The sequence below is a fragment of the Mastigoproctus giganteus genome, chromosome 5 (assembly GCF_048544385.1).
Source record: "Mastigoproctus giganteus isolate SK-2022 chromosome 5, ASM4854438v1, whole genome shotgun sequence".
Taxonomy (NCBI): Eukaryota; Metazoa; Arthropoda; class Arachnida; order Uropygi; family Thelyphonidae; genus Mastigoproctus; species Mastigoproctus giganteus.
Window position 1 is genome coordinate 116727591 of NC_143579.1, and position 23075 is coordinate 116750665.

A 23075-nucleotide genomic window follows, 5' to 3' on the forward strand; every position below is an offset into this window, starting at 1 on the left:
CAACGTTTGATTGAGATAGAAACCGGATCCCATCCTGAGCACCAGAAAGGACAATGCAAGGACCTAAATCAAAGATGAGGAATACAAGAACAGGGCTTGCCCCATGTGTGACAAACCTGGAATTATAAATGCAGCAGCTGCTGCCAACAGTCATATGGCGAACCGAAGAGGGCACACTTGCCCTCTTCATCCTTTAGTCCAAACTCCCTGGGGGGAAGATTCTTTCGTCCCCTCCCCTCTTACTTCCCTCCTGGTGGGGCATGGGTATGTCCCACTGAAAGCTGGGGCCACCTACCCTGTCGGCCCCATACTTCTGTCTTTATCCCCAGTCTTCTGCCTCCCTTTCTTCTCTATCTACATACCAGCAAAAGCCCACACACCAAAAGTTAAATATGACTAAATATTTTACGTCCATAACTCTGCCTAGCAACTCAAGCAACACTACCCCTATGCCAATGCAAAATAAAGGCATATATATATATTCTTACATTTATATAAAAATATTTTTTTTTTTAGGTCCTAGCCACTGAAATCTCAGGAAATTAAGCGGCAGGACCTGCCAGAGTGAAACTAAGACTACTGGGTTCCTGGTCTGCCACCACGGGGCATAAGTGGGGTAATGTCTTGGGCCTCAGCAGGGGCCCAGCGGCTAAATGACCAGATGAACAATGGTACATGACACTACACATGAACAGTTCCCACACACTTTTAAATCTCTGGCATTTCTCAACAAACTGGTCTGGTTCACCTACAATGTAAGCAACACAGAGATGGAGAAACCCCTGGTGCCATATGACAACAACACACTTTACTTCTTAAGAATAACTGGGGTGTAACATGTCATTGAAGATGCATTTCTTGCACTCACACTTCAACTTCTTCCAGCCAAACTGTGGTGCCGTCAGTGATGAACATGGTGAGCGCTTCCATCAAGACATCACAGCAATTGAACAAAGATACAAAAGCAAATGGAGTGCTGCCATGTTAGCATATGACTGCTAGATAGTGAAAAGGGATGTTCCCTAAGCTGAATACAAGCAAAAGGCGAAAAGGTCCTGTGTTTGATACAGGTATGTTCATAGCTACAATCTTACTGCCATATAAATAAAAAATATCTTGTATAAATATAAAAAAACTACTTTTTTTGACAAGAGCCAATCTGCCATTTTAAGCACTATTTCCATGTTTAGCACCACAAAATCTATAAAGTAATCGTACTTTCATGAAAGTAATAAGCTATGATCCAAAATTTGTTGTTCAGCGTAATACAATACATTTTGCCTTCTAGTTTAACAAATCCTGCACGAACAGCTACAACTCCTCAAATATCCAACATCAGTTCTTTAAATTTTAACCACTGGTTATTTCTCCAGAATGGAGAAATGGAAAACTTCGTTAATTTTAATCCTTCTAAAACCCAGTCCTCCTGTCTTATTTCTCGGAACAACTCTAATTTCCAGAAACCATCATGTATCATTACTGTGTTAGAAAGAAAAATTAACCCTCAATTCTTACTTTTCTTAGTATAATCATATCATAAATAATGCTTCCTCTCCATTGAAAAACCAGGTTTTCTCATTTACTTTTACATTACATATCTTCCTAACAGTTACTGACTGTGTGCAAATCACCCTTCCATGGAATACTGCTTCCTCATCTGGCGTTACACCCAAAACTTCTCTTTAAATCCTAAACTGTATCCAAAAGAGGGCAGCCAGATTAATTAACAATTCCTCACTTAAAAACTTGCTCCACTATCACACAGGCATTCAGTTTCTGCTATGTGCCTTTTCTTCAGATACTTCCAGAGACACTGTTCTTTTAAATTTAGTAATGGCAATTTCATTTTACAGGTTCAAATTCATTGAATTAACTTTTCCTCTTTTATAGTTTTATTTTATAGTGTTATTTATCCTTTATAGTTTTGTTCCTTGGAACAACCTTTCTTTATTTTATTTTATTTTATTTCTTAAAAATTACAGATTCAACAAGTATTTTCAGTCTTCCAACTTTTAATCCATATATAGCTATAATCTAATATCTAATATTTAATCCATATATAAGTACTATATACTATATAGGTTCTAATACCTTTTGTGTTTGGGATTTTCATAAAAAAAAAAAATAAATAAATAAATAATAATCATCTACTTTATTTAAAAAAATTTTTCCCCATGGCAAGTTCCCTCCCACTTATTCCAATCAATCTGCAGCAGATTAAATCGCCCATAATAAGACATTCACGCTTGCTCTCCCATTCCATCTGCACATAGAGATACTCGTCATACTCTTCATAATCTTCTCTGTAGATTATTCTCATATTAAATCGCCCATAATAAGACATTCACGCTTGCTCTCCCGTTCCATCTGCACATAGAGATACTCGTCATACTCTTCACAATCTTCTCTGTAGATTATTCTCATTACATCTTTTTTTCAAACTAACTTACACCACACAGATTCTATGCTGGCAGATGTGCCTTTAGACTCAGCAAGAGCTCTTTTCGCACTCGGGCTGCTTTTGATAAGAAGCACGACCCTTCCACCCCTTCTATCTTCCCTAAATACATTATACATACCACAGTATAACTCATCATACCCAATTTCTGGATGGCACCACATTATAATCAGCCCTATTATATCAGCATTAGTTGTCTATCGTTGTCATTGTATATCAACATTAGTTAATCCTAACCAGGAATTCAAATTCAGCCATTTTATTGACAACACTCCTGACATTACTGTAGACATGGTTAAAACAAAGTAATCTTCTATAGTTTACTACCGTGACACACCCCTTGAAGTTATTTAAATTTGTAACCCAAGCTTAACCTTCCCCCTCATTGAAATGCAACTATCTTATCAACATTGGCTGATGCAGCAACAAACAAGAATTTTTGAGGTGAGTGCAAGCATTACTTTGACCCATATCATCACACAAATTCAGATCTAAATTACCCTTCTTTCCACTAACTACCAGTTTCCCTGAACCCTTAATGTATTTTTAATGATATTGGTCAAAATCCTTGCACCACCTCTGATAAAATGAATACCACGTCTCCACAATCACCAAAGGTTCTGCTAAGAGGAAGGAGGGAGGTTGGGTAACTGTAGACCAATGAGTTTGACAATTGTTGTGGAAAAGATCATGAGGTCTATAGTTAAGAATGCAGGATCATATGAACAAGAATGGTATCTTGAATAGTTCTCAGCATGATTTCATCAAGGAGAGGTCAAGCCTGACTAATCTGCTAAATTACCATTATGTAGTCATTAAACAGTTAAATACAGAACCATTGGATATTTCATATTTAGACTCCTTTTGATACTGCTGCTCATGAAAGGCTGTTATATAAACTGGAAGAAACCGAAATTACTGTTAAAATCCTTAAATCCTAATTTAAGCCTGGCTAAAAGATGGAGATAGAGTTTCCATGAATTGTCATCATATTTCTCATTTTCATAAATGATACTGAAGAAAGTATACAAGGGATTTTTGTCAAAGTTGGCTGATGACGTTAAGGATGAAAGGTGGTTAACAATTTGAGCAATTTGGATCAGTTGCATATATGGTCAAAAATTGACAATATTTCAAGACCATATAAAATTTAATACTTTTAAACATAGCGTTATGCATTTGGGGAACAAAAATACTGAAGTCACATATGAGCTAGGAGGAGAGGAGCTAAAAGTAGTTCAAGACAAAAAGGAGGACACAGGTGTTATGATTCAATTTGATATGAAATTTTCTGTGCAGTGCAAATAGGCAGCTAGGAAGACACATGGTGTCCCTTACAGGTTATAGGACTTTTTCTAAGAGAGAGAGAGAGAGAGAGAGAGAGAGAAGGTTATTATCCCTGTATACTGGATGATGGTTAGATGCAATATTATATTCAGGTTTGGAATGTTGTATTCAAGTATAGAGGCTGCAATTAAAAAAGGACTTCTGAAGAGGGTTCAAGAATGGTGACAAGATTAGTGAGGTGTGAAAATTGATGTATATATGAAGAATGACTTCAAGCGTTGACTACAAATTTTGACAACAAGACTTCTTAGAGGTCTTGATCTGATTGAGATATATAAGATGCTGAAAGAATTGAATGAAATGAATGAGGAAGGTCTGTTTGTCTTGTAGGTGAGACAAGAACCAGGGGACACAAATGTAAAATCTCTAGGTATAATAGAAGATTATATCTCAAAGTGGCAGAGACAGCAAATCTGGCTATGTTATATCAGTATGTGATGGTCAAGGTATAGGAATGGGAATAGTAATGAATATTGTTTTATTTTAGTGTTATTGTCATTATTTTATTTTTATATTTTTGATTGATGCAGAAAGAAATTTCATTTTCTTGCATCATTAGGCCTTACTTAAACTAATAATAATAAAATAGCAAATACTTATAAAAGTGGTACTCACCTTGAATAAATCTGCATGGTTTAATTAGAAAGGGTTGGTAAATAAAGGTTGAGCAGATGGGCTGAGAGGTGGCAAATGAAGTTTAAAATTGACAAATTAACAAAAAAGTACTACATATGGGAAACAGCAACCCCAGAGCAATGTATCAACTCTGTGGTACTACACTGACAGTGGTAGAGAATGAAAGGACATGGGGATGGTTGTGCAGGCAGATATGAAGTTTTCTGAGCAGTGCAGACGGGCTGCAAGAGTAGCTCATGGTGTATTGTCGATGATATATAGGAATTTTTCTAGCAAGGATAAGGAGATGATTATTCCCTTGTATAAGGCAATGGTCAGGCCACACCTAGAGTACTGTATACAGGTCTGGAGGCCTCATTTCAAGAAGGATGTAGAGATGCTGGAACGAGTACAGAGAAGGGCAACAAGATTAGTGAATGGAACAAAGGGGTGCTCTTACGAAGAAAGGCTTAAGTTTTGCAAATTACAGTGTCTGGGGACTAGGCACCAGCGAGGTGATCTGATAGAGGTGTATAAAGCCTTGAATGGTTTGAGCATGCTCAATGCTGATGGGATTCTTCCTCTTGCTCAGAATAATCACCTGAGAGGGCATAAATTCAAATTGAGAAAAGACAGATGTAGGATAGACGCGAGGAAATTTGCCTTTAGCCAGCTGGTGGTTGGTTGGTGGAATAGACTTCCATCCCTTGTCGTGGAAGTTGATAGCCTAAATAAGTTTAAGGCTCAGCTGGACAGGTATTTGAACAGAGGGGTGAAGTGGAAGTGGTTATCTTTTATTTATTTATTTATTTTTATTTTTATATTTTTTTTTGGCTGATGGTGCATAAGCTTGCTTTCTTGCATCAAATGCCTCTACTAATGCTAATGCTAATGATAATATTTAGATTGAATAGTTGAATTAAAAAGACTAAGGAAGGGGCAAAAATAAAGTGTTATTTCGGAAATTAGAATAGGCGCAAGGAAGCAGGTGTGTACAAATCTAATCCTTGTTTGTCATTAAAGTAGGGAAAAATAGTTGAAATTAAATAAATAATATAGTGGGCCAATAGTCATTATGGAGACTTTCGTTGGACAAGGTCTTCAGTTGGCAATTGAGTGGGTAGAGAATGCGTGCGATATTTAAGAAAATTTTTATACTCTTGTGATGCACTTTTTGACATGCAGTAATCTCAACCACGAGAGGTTCCAAATCAGTGAAAGGTTGAAGGGAAGTTTAGTGTTTAAGACTTTAAGATTGGAATGGTGTCGATACCACTCAATGGCTAGTGCTTCATATTGTAGAATCCTATAGCTGGATTTGAGTTTAATAATAGAAATGGCAGAATTGATAAGAGGGGTGTGGTTGTGGGTTTGAGGTGAGTTGTGAGTTCTGTAACGGTTTGGTTAGTCGTAAGACTGTAATGGTGGTAATATGCGGGGGTGTTAGAGGTTTTTGATGAGCCATATTTTGTAGTAGTACTTCCAATGTAACAGGTGTCGCAGTTTGGCTGGCAATTAATAAGGTATATTATGTTATTAAGATTGCTGGTAGGATATTTATGTGTGTCTTTGTAAGAGTTGAAGAAAGATCCAAGTTTATTGTAAGCGGAAAAGACAAGAGAGATATCAATATTGTTGAATATACGCTGGAACTGTCCTACTAGTTCACTGTGATAGGGGGAGGACTATGCAGGTGTTTGTATTATTGTTATGTCTGATCGGGTTATTACTACCCACTCAATTGCCAACTGAAGATGTAATCCAACGAAAGTCCCCGTAATGACTATTGGCCCACTATATTATTTATTTAATTTCAACTATTTTTCCCTACTTTAATGACAAACAAGGATTAGATGTGTACACACCTGCTTCCTTGCACCTATTCTAATTTCTGAAATAACACTTTATTTTTGTCCCACCCTTAGTCTTTTTAATTCAACTATTCAATCTAAATATTAACCAACCCTTTCTAATTAAACCGTGCAGATTTATTCGGAAGGTGAGTACCGCTTTTTTAAGCATTTGCTATTTTATTATTAGTCCATCTACACGGTATTTTAAGATACAAAGGGTACTAGGAAAGTTTTGCAATATGACGCAACAATGAATCACAGGAAGCTGCTTGTTGCTGCATGTTGAGACATGTTCATACGTGCATAGTAGCCTTCGCACCAAGTCGATGGGCTCAGTTATTCATTAGTAGTGAGAATGTAAAGTGCTTGCGATGGCATCGTGGTCACGAAATGAGATAAGGACAGTTTTGCGGTATAATTTCGTGCGTGGTTTAACCATAGACCAGTGCTTAGAAGAAATGACTCTTGCACTAGATGATGATTGTCCACATCGTACAACGATATTCAGGTGGTATAGAGAATTCCAAAGGGGAAATTTCACTCTGGAGGATTCTGAGAGGCCGGGAAGGCCACGAACGTCAGTTACGGAGGAAAACGTTACTGCTGTGAGGAAAATGCTTGACGAAAACAGGCGAGTGACCTACCAACAGATAGAGGATACTTTGGGCCTAAATGCACCAGCAATTCGTTCGATTCTGCAAGATCATTTGCACGTGAAGAAACTTTGTTCTCTCTGGGTGCCGCATCAACTGACTGAAGAGCAGATGACACGACGTGTGACTTGGTGCCGGGAGATGTTAAAAAGTTTGATAAGGGACAATCTCGGTGTGTGAACAACATCGTGACGGGTGACGAGACTTGGCTGTACTATTACGATCTGCCGACCAAGGCTCAAAACAAAGTTTGGGTCTTTGATGATGACGACACACCCGTAATTGTCAGAAAATCCCGATCTGTAAAGAAGAAAATGATAGCTGTATTTTTCAAATCGAGTGGAATTGTGGAACGTGTCGTTTTGGACACGCAGAAGACAGTCACAGCTAAGTGGTATACTGAACAATGCCTGCCTAAAGTCATTGGATCTATGAAGAACCTGCGGCCAAAGTCAAGAATGTACACCTGGTACCTCCATCACGATAATGCTGCAGCTCACCGCGCCAAAGCCTGCACCGAATATTTGACCACGACAGGACTGAAACTTCTCGAGCACCCTCCCTACAGTCCAGACCTTGCTCCCTGCGACTTTGCACTGTTCCCACATGTGAAAATGAAGCTAAAAGGGAGGCGGTTTTCCAGTGATGAGGACCTTCTACGGGCTTGGGACAACGAGTGTGCTTTACTCCCTAGTGAAACTTGGCAGAACTGGTTTAAAGATTGGTTTCGGAGGATGGAGAGGTGTATTGAATGTAGAGGAAATTACTTTGAAAAAATTAAATAAACAAAGCTGTATTGCAAAACTTTCCTAGTACCCTTTGTATCTATAGCTTCATTAGAATTGTATAATGAAATATCTATATACAATACGGAAGTTTACACATTTCCCAGGAAGAAAAAAATTCAGATTGACAGGTTTAAAGTAAAGTTATGCTAGAATTATTTTTTGATTATAAAGATATAATTATGAATTAACAGTATGACCAGTAAGCCACAGTGTTAATAAGAATGTGCAATCAGAAATCATTATGCACTTGATATAATCGGGTCAGGCAATTTTAGAGTACATCAGCATCTTAGGTCCTATTTCAGAAGTGTATTATGTCTGTATGAAACAACAAAGAAAGAGATGTGATCTGTGGAGAAGGAAAACTTTGAAATTACTCCATGACAATGTTCGTGCTCATCATCCGACAAATTCTGAATATCGTTTTAACTAACTATTCTGTAACTGGCTACAACATTCTCCTTATTCACCTGACCTTGTGCAATGTAATTATTTTTTCTCAAACTCAAGAAGTCCAGGGTTTTTCAAGAAAAGAGATTTCAGAGAAATGTTTTTGGAAAAATATATGTAAATATTCACGGTCATAATTTGTTTGTTCAACAAATATTATTTTTGTTTAAATACAAATTCAGTCCTGAAAATTTTTGATCCAATCTTCTATCATAATATTTAATTTTTAAAATAAACACCATTATATGTATAATTAAACAACTGACATAACAGAACTACAAATGACTTACCATTTCCAAGTTCCCAGTCAACAGAAAAGTTATAATAATCATTATATCTGAACAATTCTTTTGCATTTGCACTGTCCCATGTGCCATTAGGCTTACGGAGGAGGGCATTAAGATCAAAGAGCAATTTCCATTTAACAAGTGATGCAAAGTTATTTAATTTTATCCAATCATCCCCTAGAATTTTAGAAACAGTGATAAATATTCTGCATCTACAGGATAACACTTACAATAATATAATTTGAGGCTATCTTTTGATTCTTCAATTTTATCAAATTCAGTTATTCATAGTAACAATTTTATCAAACTCAGTTAATCATACTTAACGTACTGCATTCACATATACTATAACAGATTTCTCCTGTAATCTATTATACTGTAATTTCATATGTACAACATAGGATAAAGTATAGAGGCTGTTTCAGTTTCCCCTATGCTGCTGGTTTTTTTTTTTTTTTTTACTTTTAATTCATCCAAGCAACCTTATCTTATTTCATCTTCTTACAAAGTAAGCACTGTAATGGACACCAAGAGAGGGCCACCACATGTTGGTAACCTTGTTTCATCAAACATCATTTCTCATCTTAAAATATTACGTATGGTGTTATGTTGTTGTTGTTATTTGGTTTTTAGGAGCATTAGCAACTAAGGCCATATTGCTCCGGGAATATACGGTGGTCATTCTCTGACCTTCCTGCATCCTCCGTATTTGGTGGTGACGGGCTCGAACCCCGGTCTAAATCGTGTTATGTGAATGAGCCAATACATGAAAACATAACATATTTCTTTTGTGCTGTGTATCTTATGAGCCTCTGAGTTACTTGTATGACTACAAGCACTTCTGAGTTTTTATCTCCCCCATGTATATGTTTACACTTGTCTGTTCATTCACCCAGGATTATATGTATTATTTTTTATTTTAAATATCACTAATAGAGTAAACAATTTAAATACTAAAACAGAGGTAAGAACCCAAGATTTCCTAAAGAATTCAGTTATAATGATATGATATGGTATTAAGTCTTTTTTGTAAAATTTGCTACCTATTTTAAATTTATACAAAGTATATGAAGTTTGGTAAAATACAAGATTAAATAATAAAATTTCATTTAAAAAATAAATAGGGAAAGTACTAAAACCATTAGTCTAATATGCGAACACATTAGTTGCCATAGTTTAAAAGGGTGAGTAAAATGGACACTAAAACCTTTGGACCATTTGCCCTCATCTTCCAGAAAAGTGGATTGTTTATATAAACATATTGCTTAGGGATGGGCAACCTAAGTTATGCATGCCACAAGTGACATGCTCAGTTCTTCTCAGTGGACAGGCCTCCAAACTATGAAAAAATAGTGCAAAAAAATTATACAACTTATTTGAAAAATCAGAAATGAAATTAAACGCATACAGTTTAAATTCCACTCCTTGATTAAAATTATAGGAACCTATAGTTCATATTTACCACCTGTTAACATTAGTCTAGTGCATACCATTAACTGTAGGTAAAGCAATAGTGATCTCCACTGCATCAATTCTGTGCAGATAAATAGAGTGGGACAGTAAATCAGAATGTCTTCTAATGGGGGATTTTAACTTCCCAGATATTGACTAGAACTTGTGGTTGGTCACTTGCACACTAGCAAGACTTTTGTGGAGTTACTGGATAATTGTTTTCTACGGTAGCACGTTCAGAGGCAACCAAAGGGAGTAATACTCTTGATCTGATTATGAGCAGTAATTATTCATGCATTAAGAATCTGCAGATAAAGGCATTACTAGGTGGCAGTGATCACAGTGTACTAGTTTGGAATTTACTAAAAGATTTAACTAACATCAGGGGTAAAGAGAAAAGTTTTTAAATTCTATACAGTTTGACCAACTGATGTTACCAACAGCAAATTCTAAATGGAAAGCATTCCAGGAATTAATCTTGGAAGCTACTAGGCTTTTCATACTGATTAAGAAATATTGTTCAAGGTTTGGGCCTAAATGGATGTCAGATGAACTAATGAGAGTCGGGGCAGAGAATAAAAATGCATGGGAGGCATATAAATTATCAGGTGACACAGAAACCTATGGTAGATATAAGCTCGTATGTAATCAAATCACAAAGGATGTTAGGCCAGCGAAGGCATATTACAAGAAATCTTTGGCAAAAGATGCAAAGAAAAACAGCAGAGACTTCTTTACTTAAGAAAGAAAACTCAAGAAGGGAAGAGATGAATCAGATTTGTCCACTTGATTATCAATGGTTCAACTGTTGATGACCCTGATCAGATAGCTGACAAACTGAATGAGTATTTTGCATCTACATTCACATGAAGAATTCTGTATGGAAGTGGAGGCCAGAAGCTTATCAAACTCTCACAGGAAACTAAATGATTTTGTAATAACTGAGAGCAAAGTGGAGGAGAATTTGTTGAAGTTAAACTTAAGAAATGGACCTGGGGTGGATGGGATCTATCCTTTTATATTAAAGGAGGCAGCGGAGAAAGTAAACCAACCCTCAGCCATAATTATGACAGCATCCACTCGTGGGAAGTCCCCATGGACTGGAGATGTGCAAATGTATCTCCAATTCACAAAGGGGATCAAAGGATGACATGAGTAATTACAGAGCTGTTAGTTTATCTTATGTTCCAGGGAAAATAATAGCATCACTGGTTAAAGAAGCACTGCAGAATCATCTAGACAAGGCTGCAGTTATAATTGAGACATAGAATGGGTTTGTCTGACCAATTTGTCTGGATCCTATGATGTGGTCACAAAGGAATTGAACGCAAAAAATAATTTTGCTATCATATACTTGGATTTCAGGAAAGCTTTCGACACTGTTGCACACAGAAGACTATTATACAAACTGAAGCAGTATGGCATTACGGGCAAGTTGCTGCTATGGATAAAGGGATGGTTGAGTGGGAAAAGACAGAGTGGTAATCAATGGACACTACTATTCATGGACTAATGTTATTAGCAGAGTTGCCCAGGGTTTGGTGTTGGGTCCATTTTTGTTTTCTATATTTATCAATGATATTGATGAAGGTATATTAGGTTTAAAGTCCAAGTTTGCAGATGATACAAAGGTTAGCAGCAGTGGTGGAAATCAAAAATTTTAAAAACCTGTTCTCTATCACCTTACTCCCCCTTTTCAAGGTAAAAAAGAAAAACCAAACAAAGACCAAAAGTAGTATAGCTCGCATGGTGTTCAGTGTGAAACAGCCTTTAGAACCAGTTCACTGGACTCGGGAGATTGCAGGAAGAGGTACACACGAACCAGATGAATCCCACCACTGGTTAGCAGGGTGGTTAATGACAGTGATCACAGTATGCTACTGGAATAGGATCTAGAACAGTTAGGCAGATGAGCTGAGAAATGTCAATTGAAGTTTAACATTGACAAATGCATAGTACTGCATATGGGTAGCAGTAACCCAGAGCAAAGTACCAACTGTATGGTTCTACACTCAGGATAGTGAAGAATGGAAAAGACCTGGGGATAATTGTGCAGTAAGATATGAAGTTTTCTGAGCAGTGCAGCCACATTGTCAGAGCAGTTCATGGAGTTTTGTCAAAGATATACAGGAGTTTTGCTAGAAAGGATAAGGAGATGTTATCCCTTTGGATAAGGCAATGGTCATGCCACACCTTGAGTACTGTATTCAGGACTGGAGACCTTATTTTAGGAAAGATGTAAAGCTGCTGGAACAAGTAATCCCAGAGGCTCAATTCCACTTCTGACTCTCTCTCTCTCTCTCTCTCTCTCTCTCTCGGACCTGCCTCCGTAGCCAGGTGGGCGGGAGCCGTAGTGCGTAGCACACGCTTCTTGACTGGGGTTCGAGCCCACGACCACCAAATACGGAGGATGCAGAAAGGTCAGGGAATGACCACCGCACATCCCCGGAGCAATACGGCCTTAGTTGCTAATGTTCCTAAAATCCAAATAACAACAACAACTCTCTCTCAGGGTAACTCAGAAAATTTTTTTTGGCTGGTGCAGCAAAAGCCTCAGGCCTCCTTGCACCATATGGCTAATAATAATAATAATTACAGAGAAGGGCAACAAGATTTGTGAGAGGAACAAAGGGTTGCGCTTACCAAGAAAGGCTTAAGTTTTTCTTAAGTTTTTTAAAAACTATTTATATGTACAATAAGCATATATATGCACATGCATGTTCTAAATCCATTTTATTTTAACACATTATAGGCATAAAATCCATTTTATGCCTATAATGTGTTTTTTTTTTTTTTTAAACAGAATTAATTTTTTTTTTTTGAAAATAAGAGGTGTTAAAAGTTGAATTTTTCCAATATTTACTTTTTTTTATTAAAAACTAAAAAATGCACACAGTAAATATTGCAATCCATTAAGAAATATTGGCATACTCCATGCAGAATTCAAAATGCCCTAAAGTTTCTGCAGAAATAAAAAGAAAGTTTACACCTGTTAGATGTAGTTCCACCATTTTTGTTGAAATTACAGGCACTACAACTACACAGTTAAATAAATTTAATAATTTATAAACAAAATTAAACATAATTCAGGTTGCCTGGTAAACAGAAATAGGGTACAGACTAGTAGAACAAATTTACTCCCTAAATGCTGAAGAAATATGTAACTCAACATGTAAATTTCTATCAGGTTTATAAACAGCTTTAGAACTAAACTTGTTGACAAAGTCTGGGTTGCAGAGGCCATGTGAGGTTCACGTGGGAAAATGGAAAATTATCACTGACTGAAAACAGGTGGATAACTGCCTAGGGAAGGAGTGATGATGCCACTGGGGGAGGCAGTGGGTAGCATGCTGATGTATGCACTGCCACACCTGTTGCTGTTGGCTGGAGTGGGGAGGGGATAATACTTGCATGATGATATCAAACTGAACTTACATGATAATGATGTCAAACTGAACTGTAAGCCTTCTGACGTTACTGTCAGGCATCCACATCCACTGTCAACTCCTTTTATAAACTGTTTAAAGGCCACAGCCTTTAAACAGTTTATAAAAGGTTCAGATTATCTAAAACAGTTTACTACTCACGGCTGTATATTTTTAAAGAAATTATAGCAGCTATACAAGCTTCATTGTAACATAATGATAAAACCATAATTACTTCCATCATATGGCAGTTGCATACATACATAGTAAAAGGCTACATGAAATGTGGGGAAAAAAATAAAAATATATATATATACACACACATGTGTATATATGTACATACATATATACACATATGTATATACATACATACCAACCCTTCCACAACTCTGTCAGTAGCTAAAGCCAGGGACAGAGATGTGGAAGTATGGTGTAATTGCATGAACAGTAAGGAAGCAGAATTAAAGATATTCAAGATTGCCAGAACCCGGTTCAACAAACAGCAAGATATAATAGCGATAAGAGTAGCAAAAGATCAGACTGGTAAGGTTCTTATGAAAACAGAAGATGTAAAAAGGAGATGGAAAGAGTTTTTTGAAGGAATCATGAAGAGTGAAACATCGTTGGAGAAGAACAATAGCTAGACAGCCATGATGAGAACACTGAAGGTATAAAGGAGGAAGAAGTTTTGCTAACATTGCATAGTATGAAGTCAGCAGGGACTGACATGATACCCACTAAAATTTTCATAGGGTTAGGACAGAGAGGAGTCCCATTTATGACAAGGCTAAAGAATAAAGTAATGAGAACAGCCAAGATAGGCGATGCTTGGAGGGAGAGTCTTATAGTACCGATATATAAAAGGAAAGGAGACATACAAGACTGCAACAACTATAGATTTATCAAACTAATGAGCCAGACAATGAAGTGGTTGGAGAGGGTTGTCGAAAGAAGACAGAGTTAACCTGCAAGACCAGATTACCAAAAACCAGCTTGGCTTTATGAAGGGAGAAGCACTACCAATGGAATATTTATAGCAAGGTTCCTACAAGAGAAGTGTAGGGAGAAAGAACAAGCTCTCTGCTTAGCCTTCACAGACATAAAGGGCTTATGACAGAGTACGTAGGAGTCTCATGTGGAAGTGTCTTTTTTTTTTTTTTTTTTATGAAAACCCCAAACACGAAAGGTATCAAAACCTATGGTACTTAGTACCATGCATGGGTTGAAGGAGAAGTATGGGGGGAGGGGGGATGCAGGAAACTTTGCTCTAGAGACTAAACATGGGTTTCACCACTTCAAGCCTCCAATAAGCAAAGTGGTGGTATTTCACCAGAGTTGATGAAAGTCATCTACCACCTACAATTTTGTAGTATCAATGGCCTATCTGAAAGTCCATATAAGATAATAGCTTTAAAAGTTGAAATAACTCCTTGGTCCAGTGGCTGGATTAATGAAGTTGTGTTTGGTGGTAAAAGGCAAATTTTCACATTTTCATTCAAGTCCCCAACAGAATCAGGGTGACCTGGAGCATTATCCAAGAGTAGTAGTGCTTTAAAAGTTAAATTATTTTGTCTACAGTATCTCTCTACCGCTGGACAAAAATATGATTGAAACTAGTCCTGAAACAATGTTATTGTAACCCATGACCTTTTATTTCCATGCCAAATGACTGGTAGAGATGCTTTAGAATTTTTTTAATGCTGTGGGATTCTCAGACGGATAGTCTGAGGAAGAGGTGTGTTTCTGAGAACTATGTCAAGCTTATCCAGGATAGTAGAACTGGAGTATGTAGTGCAGCTGGAGTTAGTGATGCCTTCACTATTAATCTCGGCTTACACCAGGGCTGTGCACTTAGCCCATTTCTATTCATCATCATAATGGACCCACTAATCAGAGACATTCAGAGCAACGGCTTTGACAGATGACATCATGTTTAGTGGCAAATTGCGAGAGAGAGAGAGAGAGAGAGAGATGGGTAACAGTTCTAGAGCGGGAAGGTCTAAAATTCAACAGGAACAAGACAGAATACACGGAGTGCTTTAGCAATTGAGACAGTTCTCTCAGCATTAGCAATGTACAACTTAATAGGATTAACAACTACAAGTACCTTGGGTAAGTGCTAGACACAAATGGCAGCTGTGAACATGACTTCCCAAGTCGAATAAAATCTGGATGGGCCAAGTGGCGCTGGTGTTTTGAAAGACAAGAAGATGCCAACAAAACTTAAATCAAAAATTTACAAACAGGTCGTAAGGCCATGTATGTTATATGCATAAAGAATCTGCAGATAAAGGAACCACTAGGTGGCAGTGATCACAGTGTGCTGAAGTGGGATTTACTCAAAGAGGTAACTACCATCAGGGGTAAAGGGAAGGGTTTTTGCTTTCGTAAAGGCGACTACGATGGTCTGAGACAGTATTTAAATTCTATACAGTGGGACCAACTGATGATCTTACCAACAGCAAATTCAAAATGGGAAGCATTCAAAGAATTTATCTTGGAAGTTACTAGGCTTTACATACCAACTAAGAAATATTGGTCAAGGTTTAGGCCTAAATGGATGTCAGAAGAACTAATGAGACATATGGCAGAGAAGAAAAATTCATGGGATACATATAAATTAATGGGTGACATGGAAGCCTATGATAGATATAAACTGGTCTGTAACCAAGTCACAAAGGAGATTAGGCAGGCAAAGGCAGATTATGAGAAATCCTTGGCAAAGGATGCAAAGAAAAACAGAAAAGAGTCCTTTACCTATGTAAACTCTAGAAGGAAAGGGATGAATCAGATTGTTCCACTGGATATTGATGGTTCAACTGTTGATGATCCTGCTCAGGTGGCTAACAAACTAAACGAGTATTTTGCATCTACATTCACACATGAGGAGTTTATTCAGGAAGGGTAATGCCACAGGTGAAGTAAACACTGGCAGTGAGATAGATAATTTTGTAATAACTGAGAGGAAAGTGGAGGAGAAATTGTTGAGGATAAACATAAAAAAGGCACCCGTGGTGGATGGGATTTATCCAGTTATATTAAAGGAGGCAGCAAAGGAAGTAAGCAAACCCTTAGCCATAATTATGAGAGCTTCTTTGGACTCAGGGGAGGTACCTACAGACTGGAGACGTGCAAATGTGACCCCAATTCAGGATCAAAGGCTGACACAAGTAATTATAGACCTGTTAGTTTAACTTCTGTTCCAGGAAAATTAATGGAGGCACTGGTTAAAGAAGCACTGCAGCATCATCATCATCTAGACAAGACTTCAGTTATAGCTCGGACACAGCATGGTTTTGTTAAGAGAAAGTCTTGCCTGACCAATTTGATTGGATACTATGATGCAGTCACAAAAGAACGGGATGCAGTGAATAACTTTGATATTATATATTTGGATCTTAGAAAGGCTTTTGATACTGTTGCACATGGAAGATTTCTGCATAAATTGGAGCAGTGTAGCATTGGAGGCAAACTGCTGCTATGGATAAAGGGATGGTTGAGGGGGAGAAGACAGAGAGTGGTAATCAATGGACACTGCTCATCGTGGACTAATGTTATTAGTGTAGTCCCTCAGGGTTCAGTGTTGGGTCCATAGTTGTTTTCTGTATTTATAAATGATATTGATGATGATGATATATCAAGCTTAACGTCCAAGTTTGCAGACGACAAAGGTTGGCAGGGTTGTTAAGGACACTAAGGACAGGATCTAGAAAAGTTGAGCAGATGGGCTGAGAGGCGGCAAATGAAGTTTAACATTGACAAATGTAAAGTACTACATATGGGAAGCAGTAACCCCAGAGTAACGTATAAACTCTGTGCTACTACACTGACAGTGCTAGAGAATGAAAAGGACCTGGGGGTAATTGTGCAGGCAGATATGAAGTTTTCTGAGCAGTGCAAATGGTCTGCAAGAGTAGCTCATGGTGTCTTGTCAATGATAAACAGGAATTTTTCTAGCAGGGATAAGGAGGTGATTATTCCCTTGTATAAGGCAATGGTCAGGCCACATCTTGAGTACTGTATACAGCTCTGGAGGCCTCATTTTAAGAAGGATGTAGAGCTGCTGGAACGAGTACAGAGAAGGGCAACAAGATTAGTGAATGGAACAAAGGGCTGCTCTTATGAAGAAAGGCTTAAGTTTTGCAGTTTACAGTGTCTGGAGACTAGGCATCTGCGAGGTGATCTGATTGAGGTGTATAAAGCCTTGAATGGTTTGAGCATGCTCAATTCTGATGGGATTCTTCCTCTTGCTCAGAATAATCACCTGAGAGGGCATAAATTCAAATTGAGGAAAGACAGTTGTACGATAGATGTGCGGAAGCTTGCCTTTAGCCAGCGGGTAGTTGGTTGGTGGAACAGACTTCCATCTTTTGTTGTGGAAGTTGATAGCCTAAATAAATTTAAGGCTGAGATGGACAGGTATTTGGAACAAACGGAGGGGTGAAATGGGAGCGGGTTTTTTTTTTTTTTTTGGCTGATGCTGCATAAGCTTGGTTTCTTGCATCATATGCCTCTACTAATGTGAATGCTAATGCTAAAGTTAAATTTTTTCTGCTCTTTATGTCAGATATGGTTGCTCTACCAATGTTAAAAATCTTAGCAAGAGATACACCAGTTTCACCCTTTTCCAGTCTATTAATAATTGTAATCTTGTCTTTTCTATTGACAAAACATTGCAGTTTATTTTGACTGTAGATGCCATTATTAACACAAAGGGGCAGCAGTATTAAAATTAAAACGCAAAATGACAGTATTTCTCTTTGAAATAGCCACGAAAAAAACCCCGAACTTTGAGTGATTAGAAACAAAATTCCTGCAATAACTTCCTCACACTGCAGTAGCTCACAATTAGTGAAAGCTAACCGTTCCCCCCCCACCATACTCCCACACTCACAACAGACAACGGTACAGCAGATAATAAGGCAACAAGGTAATGGGAGACTTTCGTGGGTCCACACATTAGCTAAAGCCAACATGCAATGACAAATTAAGTCTATTTCTATGCTATATTGCATATATCTTTGAATAAATAATCAGAAATGAATGCATTAAGCAGCAGAAGTAATATTTCAACATAACAAACAGCAAACTAAAAGTAGATACTGTAATTTTTTTGCGGGAGGCGGTGGTTCAGATAATCGACATTCTACTGTAGTTTTTTTTTTTTTTTTTTTGCACTACCTTGCAAAATATCCTGCGGGTGCCCATGGCTCTGTGTATAACATATAGAGGAAATATAATAAAATATTACTTGCTTATTGTTGCCCACACAATGATGTTGTCTATGACAACAAAGTTGTAATATATAGAGGATTTTTATTAGTTTATTATTTCTTGAAGATTAAGTTTACTTTCTTTTTTTTTGTTTTTTTTTAAAGATTTGTATGATGTTCAGATCAGTTTTTTTTTTTGCTTGCAAAAATTTTTTTGTAAATACCATAATTTATCTTTTACCCTTGAACAGATATATCTAAATCAAGCACTGGATCAACAGGACTGACAAATACAGGATTTTTTTATCAATGGGTTCTGTCGACCCATTGATAAGAAATCCGACCTGCCCTTTTGTCCCCCCCCCAAAAGCAACTCCTTCATCACAGTTGGAAGTTGAGCCTTCTGGTCTTTGGCCAAAGGAAATGGTCAATGGTCAAAACTTCTGTTGATCTATACTACCTGTTTCATCCTGATGGTTCTGTTGATGTTGTTATTTGGTTTTTGGGAGCATTAGCAACTAAGGCCATATTGCTCCGGGGATATGCGGTGGTCACTCCCTGACCTTTCTGCGTCCTCCATATTTGGTGGTCATGGACTTGAACCCCAGTCTAATCAAAAAGCGTGCTATGCACTGCTGCTCCTACCTACCTGGCTACGGAGGCACCCCGGTTCAGTTGAATCATCAGCAAAAGTTAAAACTAACTTATTAGCATCCTTTTCTTTGGACTTTTGTATCAATGATCTTTGTAAAGCATCTCCTACCATATCAAACACACAACAATCAATACCACCAATAGTTTTTCAACAAAAGGACATTATAAGAATTCTCAATAATCCTGATGACATGAAAGCCAACAGGTTCTGGTGGGTTTTCTTCACTTGTTCTCAAAACCTGTGCCCCTGCTCTATTCTATTCAGGCCTTTTCACACTTTTTTATTCCACTACTGCTTTTCCTTCTGCATGAAACTTCACTCACATTCAGACAGTTCCTAAAAAAAGGGGTTCGAACCCTTCTTTCAATTACATTGGCCAACATGATTCCACAGACATATCAGCTGTTTACAGTCAATTTTTATTTCAAAATTAATTCTTAATTTCACATCACATCTTAATTTCTAAATATATCCAGGTATTTTGTGTTTATTCATAATACATATATCTTACTACAATTTAGGGAAGTAGATTAAGCATTGATCTTTTGAATTATGTGAAAATAATAATGTGCTCACAGATGGCAGTAATGTTGATGGATGGTTAACACGTTAAACTTGGTCTGTCTGCCTAACACCTCTCTCTTTCAATAACAGAAAGTTTTAGTATAGTATATGTATAGTTTATCTGCATACCTATTACATATTGTTTGTTTCTTCTGTGTTTTGCTTAGTCTTGCATTGTTAAATGTTTAAGCAGAAGTAAAGGAAGTGTCAGAATCACCCTGATGACAATTTTTAATATGTGCATAGGCAGTTCACAACAAAAACTCAAGAAAGTCTCCACAATCCATCTCCACAATGGGGAGTCCAAGTTTTATTCTGATCACCAATCATAACAAATCTGAGGATGTGACTAACTGGGAAAATTAAAAGTATGTCTTTTGCTGACATATTAGCAAAAGCATCTCAACCACATCATAGTTCCTATGATGTGGAGAGAACCATGTAATCACATTCACAATTGCAATTTCTATATAATAAAAACATCAAAGTTGTCCAGAAAAAGCAGGTAGAGCATCACATATCCTAATATTTCATGTACAATAAGACCTGTTCCACATAATGAACATCTGTTGGTGCCAGATCCACAAAAAATTAAAATCACTACTTACTTTATCCCATGGAGGGATAAGGAAACAGCGATGAATATAGTGAGGATTCTTGTATTGCAAACTTTGTTGGACCATCCACTTCAACAGATTTCGATTACTAACCAGAAAATTACAATGCTTTGCACTTTAATTAAGCAATAAAAAAATTAAATTACTTAGTTTATGATTTAAACTTCTCTAAAAAACAGAGTTTCTTTGTACTAGTTAAAATAGTGGAAGTTACTTGAAACAGGAACTAAAATTATAGTATATTGAAAATATCACAAAATGTTTTTGAAATACTTCATTATGGAAGGGAGTATGTGTTACTGTAAAAATATTAGTGGTCTTCTGAATGAAATGAACAATCCTAATAAATGGTATGTATATTTAATGATGCCTCAAAAGTAAGTTTAAATGCAGTTTTGTGAATTGGAAATGAATTACCATTAGTTCCTTCACTTCATGCTGTTGGCTTGAAAGAAAAATACAGAAGCATGCTGAAGATCTTGAGGGTAATAAAGTACTGCGACTTCCCTTGGAATGCCTGTGGTGATATTAAGGTAATTGGATTACTAACTGGTCTACAGAGGAGTTCACAAAATACTGTCGTTTTTTGTGAAAAACTGATTACACAAATAAAGGTTCTTCTTCCACCCCTGCAAATAAAGCTTGGATTAATAAAGAATTTTGTTAAGGGTTTGGATAAAGGAGGTGGATCCTGATATCTAAGGGAAGTTTCCAGTTTAACAGCTGCAAAACAGAAAGCAGTTAATGGAAAGAAGATAATTATGAATGTCTGGTGTCAAATGTGTCTGATGGGTTTTTGACACAAAAGCTTCAAGATATAACTTTAATTACATATTCTGACAATTTAGCAATCTCAATCTATGTTAATTCTAGACTTGCCATTGAATTTTGTGCAGCAACAGTTTTGTAAATTTGAATTGGAGTAAGACTTATAAACTTTAAATTTCATTAACTAAGACTGTTCACATGTTATTGAAAGGAAAGCTCAGTATGAATAGAAATCCAGTAGTAAGAGAAAATGGGGTATCCCTGTGATATGTTAAGGCAACAAAATATTTGGGGTTGTACATTGCAAGAGTGATTATTCTTTACTGAACATATTAAGTATTTAAAGAATAAATTAGGTTATTGTATTCCAAGCTCAGAAGAGTTTAGGGCCAACTTGGGAATTAAAGTACAAGCACTAAATTTGATGTATGAATATCTCTTTTTGCCTATAGTCACCTATGTTTCTGGTGCTTTGGTACACAAAATTCTATTAAAAAGAAACATTTGTTTCAAGCTCAATGATCCATTCTTCTATGTATAACCTGTGCCAGTAGAACTGTTTTCTACAAAGTCTATGCAGGTTTTAGTGGAGGAGACTTAGTAGATTTGCTAAAATTATTGTCAGTAATGATGTACTTCACAAGGAAAATTATAACAACAACAATTCTAGGCATTTCCTCTTGTCCAGATAACAATCGGATACATTCAAGAAGGGATGGGAAGAGTAGAATATTGCTGCAATTGTTTAATATCTGGAAGTCAAGATGGGATAATTGTATTAAAGGTATACAAACATTACTGTTTCTACTGAGAGTTAAAATTATAAATATGCATTAAGAATCTGCAGATAAAGGAACCACTAGGTGGCAGTGATCATGGTGTACCAAAGTGAGATTTACCTAAAGATGTGATTACCATCAGGAATAAAGGGAAGGGTTTTTGTTTTTGTAAAGGCAACTGTGGTAGTCTCAGACAGCTCTTAAATTTTATACAGTGGGACCAACTGACGATATTACCATCAGCAAATTCTAAATGGGAAACACTCGAGGAATTAATCTTGGAAGCTGCTAGGAACTAAGAAATACTGTTCAAGGTTTAGGCCTAAATGGACATTAGATGAAGTAATGAGACTTGTGGCAGAGAATTGTGTTTTTTTTTTTGCGCATTAGAAACTATGGCTATAATGTGCGTGGCAGAGAATAAAAAATGCATGGGATGCATTAAAATTATCAGGCAACATAGAAGTCTATGGTAGATATGAGCTAGTCTGTAATCAAGTCACCAAAAAAAGGTTAGGCAAGGAAAGGCAGATTACGAGAAATCTTTGGCAAAGGATGCTAGGAAAAACAGGAAAGACTTCTTTACTTATGTAAACTCTAGAAGGAAGCAGATGAATCAGATTGGTCCACTTGATATTGATGGTCCAACTGTCAATCCTGCTCAGGTAGTTGACAAACTGAATGAGTATTTTGCATCTACATTCACACATGAGGAATTCTGTAGGGAAGAGGAGCCCAGAAGTTTATAAAAATCCACAGGGAGCCAAATGATTCTGTAATAAATAAGAACAAAGTGGAGAAGAAATTGTTAAAGTTTAAACATAAGAAAGGCACCTGGGATTGATGGGATCTATCCACTTATATTAAAGAAGGCAACAAAGGAAGTAAGAAAATCCTTAGCCATAATTATGAGGGCATTCTTGGAATCAGAGGCAGTCCCCATGGAATGAAGATCTGCAAATGTGTCATCAATTCACAAAAGGGATCAAAGGGTGACACGAGTAATTACAGACCTGTTGGTTTAACAGGTCTATAATGCAGTCACCGGTTAGTATAAGTATTAGCAATGGCCACATGGCACAATGAAGCCTATGGCTTATGCTGCACCAGCCAAAAAAAAATAAATAAATAAATATTAATAAAATAAAAAA

General features: G+C 37.0%; 1 protein-coding gene across 1 annotated transcript in view; it reads right to left on the bottom strand.

Moving 5' to 3' along the window:
• LOC150085656 (heparanase-like) overlaps window positions 1-23075 on the bottom strand; it is a 263331-nt gene that overhangs the window by 173826 nt on the left and 66430 nt on the right. Inside the window, exon 4 of the mRNA XM_090374637.1 lies at window positions 8455-8628. Within this exon, the coding sequence (XP_090230763.1) occupies window positions 8455-8628 (174 nt within the window). The remainder of the gene's footprint in view (window positions 1-8454; window positions 8629-23075) is intronic.